This window comes from Leptonychotes weddellii, chromosome 16 (genome assembly GCF_054177405.1).
Source record: "Leptonychotes weddellii isolate Sample4059 chromosome 16, ASM5417740v2, whole genome shotgun sequence".
Taxonomy (NCBI): Eukaryota; Metazoa; Chordata; class Mammalia; order Carnivora; family Phocidae; genus Leptonychotes; species Leptonychotes weddellii.
This window is the reverse complement of record NC_138384.1, coordinates 48,643,028-48,652,763: the sequence shown is the minus strand read 5'-3', so window position 1 is coordinate 48,652,763 and position 9,736 is coordinate 48,643,028. Positions and strand designations below refer to the sequence as shown.

General features: G+C 56.6%; 2 protein-coding genes across 2 annotated transcripts in view; one reads left to right on the top strand and one right to left on the bottom strand.

Moving 5' to 3' along the window:
* Nucleotides 1–226: 226 nt before the first annotated feature.
* TMEM150B (transmembrane protein 150B) lies at nucleotides 227–7,045 on the top strand. Its single transcript, XM_081807319.1, has 8 exons — nucleotides 227–556; nucleotides 948–993; nucleotides 1,322–1,397; nucleotides 1,845–1,904; nucleotides 1,979–2,046; nucleotides 2,272–2,399; nucleotides 3,996–4,179; nucleotides 6,803–7,045. Exons 3-8 carry the CDS (start codon nucleotides 1,330–1,332, stop codon nucleotides 6,997–6,999), a joined length of 705 nt encoding a protein of 234 aa, XP_081663445.1. The 5' UTR covers nucleotides 227–556; nucleotides 948–993; nucleotides 1,322–1,329; the 3' UTR covers nucleotides 7,000–7,045.
* A 52-nt stretch (nucleotides 7,046–7,097) lies between these two features.
* Nucleotides 7,098–9,736, bottom strand: part of BRSK1 (BR serine/threonine kinase 1) — a 17,182-nt gene continuing 14,543 nt past the window's right edge. Inside the window, exons 18-19 of the mRNA XM_081807320.1 lie at nucleotides 8,528–8,701; nucleotides 7,098–7,762 (exon numbers count right to left, since the gene is read on the bottom strand). Coding sequence (XP_081663446.1) covers nucleotides 7,605–7,762; nucleotides 8,528–8,701 — 332 coding nt within the window. The 3' untranslated portion in view covers nucleotides 7,098–7,604. The remainder of the gene's footprint in view (nucleotides 7,763–8,527; nucleotides 8,702–9,736) is intronic.

Here is a 9,736-nt window from a genome sequence, read left to right as displayed (position 1 = left end):
GATGGGCTGGGGGTCTGGGTTCCTGGGTCTGAAGGAGGAAGGTTGGTGCCTGGACTCCTGGGTCTGAGGGAGGAAGGACTGGGGGTCTGGGCTCCTGGGTCTGAGGGAGGAGGGGCTGGGGGTCTGGGCTCCTGGGTCTGAGGGAGGAGGGGCTGGGGGCCTGGGCTCCTGGGTCTGAGGGAGGAGGGACTGGGGGTCTGGGCCCCTGGGTCCAGGGGAAGCAGGAGGAGGAGGCACCCAAATGCCTGATTAGCAAGAGGGAAGGAAACCTGAAAGTTGAGGGTTGCTATGTGGGACAGAGAAAGGATCAGGGCAGAGGAAGCAATAGCTTTCAGAGGGGAGTTTCATCGGAATTAGATTTCGACACCAAGGTCTCCCTTCCCACCCTGAGCGGGCCCACTGGGGAATTCCAGCAGCTGGCCTGGAGGAACGGAGAGGGAAGGCAAGTGACGGGAGGAAGCAGGTCACCATAGCCCATACCCAGCAGCCTAAGGACAGAAACTGCACCCAGAGAGGAGTCTGACCTGTGGGCCTGGCTTCTGGGGCCCCAGAGGAGGTAAGAGCTAGGAAGCTGGAGCCAAGGGGCTAGAAACCAATAAAGGAATTCTAGAAGGGACTGGGGGTCTGGACTGCTGGGTCCCCAAGGGAGGAAGGGTAGAGAGAGCTAGAGGCTCAGAATCTGGGTCCTGGTAAGGAGAAGGGCTGGGGTCTTGGACGTTGAACTTATAAAGCTGAAGGAAGGAAGTTGGGGGCCCCTTGAAGCTAACTAAGGGGCTGCCTGCTAGGTTCTGAGTGGGGAAGTGGCGGTTTGGGGGTGAGGTCCCGAAGAAAGCGGCGGGTCAGAGGGTCAGACGGTCAGACTGCTCTGCAGCTTGGACTTTGGCTTTGCCACGACACCGCCCGAGCCCTGCCCCACGTCCCCCCTCCTTTTCCAACCTCTCCCACAGCCCCAGGACCAGGACTGGGAGAGCGAGAGGGAGAAAGTTCGGACAGGTGAGCACTCCAGGGAAGCCCAGAGGCTGGCAGTGGAGGGCTGGCTGGGAGAGGCTCGGAAGCTGGGTTGAGGGAGGCCAGCCTGGAAAAACTGGGAGGTCAGGATGGAAAGATAGCTGTTACAAGAGGGAAAGTGCCCCAGGCTGAGAGCTGGCCTCATCACACCAGACCCTCACCCACTGTTTCTGCCATGGGAGCCAATGTGGGCCTCAGAGCCTGAGGGGCTCAGAGGCTGGAGGCCACCTTCTGATGCACCTGGACCCTTAGGGCAGGTTCCTCACCTGAGAGACAGAGAGAAAGGTTCGTGGTCCCTCTTCTTCCCCTGCAGAGCCTGGCATGTGGGGTTACCTGTCCCTGCTGCCTGCCTTCCTGGCCCTTTGGGCTATTGCTGGAGTCTGGACCGTGTGAGTGTTAGAGGCAGGAGACCCCTGGGAGGGGCTGGGGTCTGGACTCCTGGGTCTGGGGGAGGAGGGGCTGGGGGCCTGGGCTCCTGGATCTGAGGGAGGAGGTGGCTGGGGGCCTGGACTCCCGGGTCTAAGGGAGGAGGGGGTTGGGGGCCTGGACTCCCGGGTCTGAGGGAGGAGGGGCTGGGGGTCTGGACTCCTGGGTCTGAGGGAGGAGGGGGCTGGGGGGCTGGACTCCTGGGTCTGAGGGAGGAAGCTGGGGGCCTGGACTCCTGGGTCTGAGGGAGGAGGGGCTGGGGGGTCTGGACTCCTGGGTCTGAGGGAGCAAGGGGTTGGGGGCCTGGGCTCCGGGGTCTGAAGGGGAGGGAGTTAGAAGTCCTTGTTTCTGTGGGTAACAGAAGGAAAAGGTGTCGTTAAAAACCACTTTGATGTCTCTCTATACTTCAGTTTTGCCCTTGCCGTGACCAACAGGTCTGTGAACCTCACCGAAGGTTTCCCCTATATCAGGTAGTTATGGCGCTGGGGGGGCGGGGGGTTCCGAGGCTCCGAGGAGCCGCAGGATGATCCTTCATCTTCCCCAGCCTCTGTGGATCTTACCCCCCTCAGAGTTGCATCTTCAGCCAGCTGCTGAACATGGGAGCTGCTATGGGTAAATATTCTCAGCCCTTTCTGTTCAGGGCGAGACCCCCCACCCCGACCCCCAGCCAAGGGCGCCCCGCGCAGCCCCGGCCCCGGCCCCCGCCCCAGGAGTCCAAGCCCCCACCCCTCCCCCAGATGTGGAGGTTAGGCCCCCACCCCTAGACGCCCAGTCTCTCCGCACCCCCTCCCCAGGAATCCGGGCCCGGCTTGCCCGCCCACTTCCCTCTCCTCCCAGCCGCCTGGATCTGCATTATCCGTTACCACCAGCTCCGGGACTGGGGAGTCGGAAAATGGTTTAACCGGCTGATCCTGTGGACGGGGCTTCTGTGTGCCCTGGGCACCTCCGTGGTGGGCAATTTCCAGGTGAGACGGTATCCGCTCGTGGAGCCCAGCCAGGCTGTCCGACCAGCCCGAGTCCCCGACTACAGCTCCCAGCATCCCCCAGGGACGCTGGCTTCTCGTTGTGGGGGCTCTTCCGCGCACGGCCTTCTGGGACTTGTATTTCTCTTGGGGTCCTCGGCCTGAGTAGGGGGACAGGGGAGGGAAGTGAGCTCCTCCGCTGTTTGAATGGAGTCCCGCGTGGGAGGCTCTTCGTATAATTATTTCACTGAACCCTAGAAGATAGGGGGTAATTTACTGCCGTCCCTTGCCCCTTTCCCCTTTTAATAATGAAATTACTCAGAGCCACTCATTCTTAGATGGAACGTTCACTCCGTGCGGGGCGCTAGGCTTTACACTGTGTAGGTTTTCATCCATCTCCACAAGAGCTCTAGCCAGACTCTTTTTGGTCAAATCCGACAGAGGGTTTTTGTTGTTGTTGTTGTTTTGTTTTGTTTTGTTTTAATCAGCTGGTTCGTGGCGGTCAGAAACGAACCCAGATTCATAGACTCCAGAACTCACATTCTTCGCCTTGAAGTTCAGTAGATATTTGTAGAACAAAAGGACAATCGATTGGAGAAAGCCTATTGATTATTTTATATTGTTATTTAATTTTACTGTGATGTCTCTGACTCCAAACCTCTCCTGTGAAAGTACCATAGGGTAAGAGGCTGCCTCCCACGTATTAAGAAAATTCCCCATCACTTATTCATTTATTCCTGTGCTCCTCAACTTTAACTTCTTTAAAAAAAAAAAAGTTTTTAAAAGATTTTTATTTATTTATTTGAGAGAGAGAGTGAGAGAGCGTGAGAGAGATTATGAGGAGGGGGGAGGGGTACAGGGAGAAGCAGACTCCCTGCTGAGCAGAGAGCCCAATGGAGGGCTTGATCCCAGGACCCTGAGATCATGAGCTGAGCCAAAGGCAGACGCTTAACCGACTGAGCCACCCAGGCGCCCCACTGCTTAAAATTATTATATTGCTCCCCTAAGGAGCCTTTTAAAGACATTTCCCGCCGGTCATCGCTTCCCCTCATTAAACTTTTAATATTTAAAAAATATTAAATAACATATATTATGTATCTGCAAAGCACAAACCATTGTAATCTTTAAGAACTTTTCACTCTTGGGGTGTCTGGGTGGTTCAGTTGGTTAACCGTCTGCTTTTGGCTCAGGTCATGATCCCGGGATCCTGGAATCAAGTCCCCCATCAGACTCCCTGCTTCTCCTTCTCCCTCTTCCTGCCGCTCCCCCTACTTGTGCTCTGTCACTCTCTCTCTCTGTCAAATATATAAATAGAATCTTAAAAAAAAATAAATGAGAACTTTTCGCCCTCCAAAAACCAATTTTTACCCCCTGGGTGGCAATATCAGCCCTCCCCCTCCCCGGTTGAGAATGAAAGATTTATTACTAATATTTCCCGAGCGTCTACGATGTGCCAGGCCCTGTATTAGGGAGTGAGGCCGCAGCAGTGAGCAGTCTCTTGGGTGGGTCAAAGACCCCTCCCCCATCACAGCCCTCACGTCTCGCACCCCCCCACCGCGTATCTATCTTCCTCGCAACTCTTGTCCCTTTTCCTCCCAGCAAAAGAACCAGCTGCCAACGCACCTGATAGGGGCCTTCTTTGCCTTATTCGTGGGCAACCTCTACTTCTGGCTGCAGCTTTTTCTCTTCTGGAGGATGAGGAGCCTGCCCCAGCCTGGGGCCCCCTGGATCGGACCGCTCCGCCTGGGCCTCTGCAGCCTCTGCACCATCCTCATGGTGGCCAGTATCCTTACTGGGGTTGGTGGCAGGCGTTGGGGGTTCTTCACTGGGGTGGGTCGGCTCCATGCAATGTGCGGTGCCCTGTCCTTTCTTGGCCTCAGTCTCCTCAGGATTAGAGCGTCATAGAAAGTGTCAACCCAGGGGTCAGGCAGCCTGGGTTGAATTCCACCTCCCCCACGTCCTAGCTGGGGGAAAAACTCCACTGGCTGAACTTCTCAGTGTCTCAGCTCCTTCAGCTCTCAAATGTGGATAATAACAGGGCTGCCCCCGGAGTTGTAAGGAATGAAGGGAGTAATACATGTGAGGTGCTTAGCTCGGTGCCCAGCGCAGTGAGCCACCAGCAGATCCTGGGAGGATGGCAAGCCAGCGAGAGCAGCCTGTTTGGGGTACCTGCCCTGTGCCGGGCATCATGTTGGCGAAGACTGGAAACTGAGGCTCAGAGAGGGGGAGTCTCTTGGCCAAGGCCCGTCATGAAGCCCAACGGTGGAGCTCATGGTGGAGGCAGGCAGCTTGTACAAGCTCTCGAGGGCAGTCCCTATCTCTTCCCAGCTCCATGTTTGGTGCTGTCATATTATCCCGCGGGCCTTGGTGGGAGTGTTCACAACACAGAAATTGGCCGATGTTGCAAATCGGAGCTGGTTGTTAACCATCTACCAGCATGCCTACCACCGGCTGGAGACTCTACCCAGCCCAGTTCTGAGTCACCCGAGCCCAGATGCTTTCCGCCAGCCCGGCACGCCTCCGGGTGACTCAAATCACTGTGCTCCAGTTTCCATATCTGTAAAAGGAGTTGTTTTGATCATAGTAATGGTCATTACTGATAAAGTGCCCTGAGAGAAAAGAGGCTGCAAACTCAGCCTTAGGGACCCATCTCCTCCTTGGGGAGAATGCAGGGGAGGCCAGAAGGCTGCTGGTGTTCAGAAGAGCCTACCAGGAAACCAACTGAGGTCCTGTGCTGGCTGCCTGAGGGACATCTGCTTATTCGGGATTATCTCAGCAAAAGGAACGGGCAGTCCTATTTCCCAGCGCAGCAAACTGAATCCCACTGAAGAGGCGGGAAGGGCTGGCCCCTCACCTAAGCCTTTAGCTACTCCAGCTGTATAAGCAACGTCTCTCCTCTGCAGAGGCCCTGTTGGTGATAAGATCCAGCTGGCCCCTTGTATTTTATTACTATTTTTAAAAATTTTTTGAACATTTTATTTATTTATTTGAGAGAGAGCAGGAGGAAGAGCAGAGGGAGAGGGACAAGCAGACTCTGCTGAGTGTGGAGCCCGATGCGGGGCTCCATCCCAGGACCCCGAGATCATGACCCGAGCCGAAACCAAGAGTCAGTTGCTTAACTGACTGAGCCACCCAGGCGCCCCGTGCTGGGCCCTTTTAAAATCCCAGCTGGGCTGATAATCAGTTTGGCTGCAAGGTCCTTATTCTGTGGTGCTCAAATATCCCTTGGCCCTGGGGCCAGGAAATGGACCATAAAGATGGCCAGCAGAGTGTGATAGGGGCTGGGGTTCTGCAAGGATGGGTCTGAGAACTGGCAGATTCTGAGCTGGTCTTGCAGAACTAGCTGCTTTTCACCTGCTTTGGGAGGTTGGGGACACACCCCAGGTGCGTGCTGAGGGCGGAAAAACCAGCTTGGAGATAAGGCCACTGGAAGGGCCTGAGATGAGGATTTTCAGTGCTAAGGTGAGGCTTTAAAGGCTCGAGTTTCTTCCTGGGGGCAGTAGGGAGCCATGGGAAGCTTATGAGCAGGGGAAGAACAAGGCCAGTTCTGGCGGTAACTACCTTGTGTGTGAGTGCTCTCACCTCTCCTTTGCTCTAGGATTCATGGGATCTGCGGTGATGTTGGCCGTAACTGCTATCTAAAAATCCCTGAATGAATGAAATAATGTCTAAACTGATCTAGGAGTGAGTGGGGGCTAGCTTGGCTGAGAAGCAGAAGGTTGTTGCAGTGATCTTGGGGTTGTGAGTTCAAACCCCACATTGGGTGAGGAAGGAAGGAAGCAAGGAAGGAAGAAAGGAAGACACGGCAGACCAGGAGCGAGACGCAAGACCAGAAGGAGATGGGCCAGGCCAGCAGGATAAGCCTTAGGGTGACCAGCTGGCCATGAGGATGAGGAGAGGGAGGGGGTGAGGGTGAGTGGCCAGGGTCCGCTAGGCACGTGAGTGGGTGGCAGTTGTCACCAGGAGGAGGAAGATATTTTAGGGGGTGAGCGGGAGGGGCCTGTGGGCCACGGGTCGGGGATGAAAGTTGCCAACGTAGCCTGAGGCTGGCGCCCGGCTTGGGGGTGTCTTTAGGAAACCCTGCATATTTGAGGGAAGAAGCAGTTCGCGGGCAAGTGGGAGATGGTGATGGTGGGGCCTTGACGGGGTCGGGGAGGCCGAGGGTAAGGTGAGAACCTTGTTCTGGGATGTTGGAAATACAGTGTGAGCAGGAGGAACCTGCAAGGGGAACATTTGGGAAACAGCCTTAGACGGGGAGGAAGGCATCCCTGCGAGTGTCCGGGAGCCGCGGAGGCCATTCCGGCCTGGGCGGGCCGAGTGCGTCGTGAGCGGCCACCTGGCCCCGGTGACCCAGCTGGGCTCCCGGATCCTTCCTGCTTGGTGTGGCCCTTGACCCCGGGGTTCAGTGGTCATCCTCCATTCCTGGCCGCTGCGCTCGGCCTCTGCTGCGTGTGAGTGGGCCATCGCCACACTGCTGTTCACGCTCTTCGGCCTGTTTGCTGTGGATTTTTCCTGCCTGGACAGCTGCACCCTATGTCTCCAGCCGGGCCCCAGCCTCAGCCCCCCGCCGGCCTCCCCCATCTCCCTGCAGATCCCCCTGTGAACGGCAGTCCGGGCGGTGTGGTCTGGCCCTGGTGCTGTTGTCAGGGCCATCCAGGAAGTGAGAGGCCAAGGCCAGCCAGCCATCCCTGCTCAAGGCTATTTATTATTATTATTATTAATTTTTTTTTTTTGCCGCCGGCGGAATCAGAGACACGGACGCAGGCAGGGTCACGCGAAACCAGAATTCCTTCCGGAGAGCAAATCCGTACAGAAGGTTGTGAGAGGAAGGGGGAGAACCGGGGAAGGGGGGGCCCAGGAAGGAGGAGTTGGGGACACAAGGACAGATGGCCCTCTCCGTCCGGATCTGCTAAGCCACCCCAACCAGCCCCCGTCCCTCCCCCACCCCACCCTGCAGAGAGATTGATCAATAAATAAAATAATAAATTAATCAATAAATAAAATAGAAACAGCTCCCCCGCCCTCGGCCCCCCCTAGAACCACCCCCCATCGGGCACGGCCCCCTGAGCCCCATCCTTGTAGGGCAAGGCCGGGTTTGTTGTATCTCTCCCCTCCCTACATACTCCTTGGGCCCTATTTACAGATTCACAGTTGGGGGGCAGGGAAGGGGGGTGGAGGGGGTTCCCCTCCTTCCCCGGCCCCCTGGGGTCAGGGCAGAGGGGTCCCATTGGTGGCCAGGAGCTTCTTGTCCTTCGCGGGGCCTCGGCGGGGAGAGCTGGTCAGCTCTGGGTCTGGGCGGCCGGGTGGGGGCTGCAGGCTTCTGGGTGGGGTGCCAGCAGGCCGGGTCTGGGCCCCGTTCTTCTCATCTGTGGAGAAGGAAGCAGTGTGGCCTCAGGAACCTCAAGGCTGCCGAACCCCAAGGAACACGTTCCAGCGACATCATGGTGAGGCTAAGGGCCCCCACTGCGGGGCTGGAAGCCTGGGGGGGATGGCTGCCAGGAGGACACCCGTCTGCAACCAGACCTGGCAAGGTCATGGACAGCAAGCAGGTCATGAATCCTGGGCCCCTCCGGCCCCTGTGGCTTAGGAAACTGGGCCAACTTCGTCCCAGTGAGACCCAGAGGCCCGACTCCAGGGGGCTTTCTCACGGACTCTGGCTATGACGCTATCCACTAAGGGACAGCTTGTCACAGCAGCAGGTCCCATTCGAGTCCCCAGATCACAGCCAGAGGCCCCCTTGCCTTCTGCTCTCCTGGTTGTTAGGGGAAACGCTCCTCAGCAACAGGGCACAGGGGAGCCCACAGGGGGTTGTTTGGGGGATCTGAACAAACCCGGATGGTCGATTGCCCTTCTCCAGAACACCGTTCCCAAACTTTTGTTAGCAAGTTCCACGACCGCGACACAGAGACTAGTCAACCTCTGAGGGATCCCTGGAGGTGCCCTCCCTAGCCAGGAGGCCTTCTCAGGTTGGGATGGCCCTGTTCCCTGGATGGAGCTTAGACCCCAGCCTCTCTGAGAACTTGTGATCCTCGCCCACAAACCAAAGCCTTGGGGCACTTGCTCAGCAGGCGGTCTCCCCTCCAGCCCACGGGATAAAGGAGGGACACATGGCCTCGGCCCCTGCCTCCCACCTGCCAGGGCCTGCACGGAGGGCTGGTCGTGAGTGCTCAGCAGCTGTGCCTGGATGGTCTCCACAACTCGCTTGAACCGACGGCTGGGACCTGGAGGGGATACAGAGATGGACTGACTTGGGGACAGGGACAGGGAAGGCCCCCCCACCCTGTGGAACCCAGCAAAGGACTCTCCTCCTCTTGGTCTCAACTTGCTGCCCTGTGTTGGGGCCAGGCATAAACCCACCATTTGCAAATGGGGCTAAGAAAGATTGGAGTTAAAATAATGATGGGTGTGGCTTTCTATTTAAATAGGTTGTGTTACTTGTTAGTTTCTAGCTGAGGCCGTGAAGAACCAGAAATATAAGAAAAATAAACCGGAAGTGAAAAAAAATCTTAAAATCGAGGAAGTCCTGCGTATTAATCTTTAAGGGAAGGGGAAAAGAAATGCACTGTAATTCATTTTAGTGATGTAACACTGGCAGGAAACTCTGGGGGCAAGCTCATCTCCCAACTGTGACGTAATAAGACTGCTAACAAGGGTAGCACACAGAAGCATCTCTTGTTATTCAGACTCTTCTCATCAGGGCCCGGGAAGCAAGCCGAATCGGAAGCAAGACGTTTCTGGGGTTTTCATCTCTGGTGCCAACTCTTGATTGGTCATGGCGGCCTGCAGTTTCTGAGGCTGCAGCTGTGCTCCGGAGGAAGAGGTGCCGTGATGGACTGGTGATGTCTGCTCTGGGTGCGGGCATGACACTGGACCGCGGCGAGCCACGTCTTTGCCCTTCAGTGTCAGCAGGGCTGGGTTGAGCCCGGCTCTGTCAAGTCAATTTACCTCAACAGGACTGTTTTCTCCTCTGTCAAGTGGGTGAGCACTAATACCTCAAAGGCTGCTGGGAAGCTTCAGTGAAATAGTGCATGTAAAGCACTTGGAACATCATAAATGTCCATGAAGGGGCGCCTGGGTGGCTCAGTCCGCTAAGCGTCTGCCTTCAGCTCAGGTCATGATCTCGGTCCTGGGATCGAGCCCCGCATGAGGCTCCCTGCTCAGCGGGGAGTCTGCTTCTCCCTCTGCCCCTCCACCTGACTTGTGCCCTGTCTCTCTCTCAAATAAATAAAATCTTAAAAAAAAAAAAGTCCAGGGGCGCCTGGGTGGCTCAGTTGGTTAAGCGACTGCCTTCGGCTCAGGTCATGATCCTGGAGTCCCGGGATCGAGTCCCGCATCGGGCT

What these genes read in the sequence shown, in the direction of transcription:
- TMEM150B (XM_081807319.1), top strand. Translation starts at nt 1,330, where the DNA reads ATGTGGGGTTACCTGTCCCTGCTGCCTGCCTTCCTGGCCCTTTGGGCT. An exon ending in GAAGGTTTCCCCTATATCAG is followed by an intron (nt 1,905 to 1,978) that starts GTAGTTATGGCG and finishes CATCTTCCCCAG; the next exon opens with CCTCTGTGGATCTTACCCCC. An exon ending in GAACATGGGAGCTGCTATGG is followed by an intron (nt 2,047 to 2,271) that starts GTAAATATTCTC and finishes CTCTCCTCCCAG; the next exon opens with CCGCCTGGATCTGCATTATC.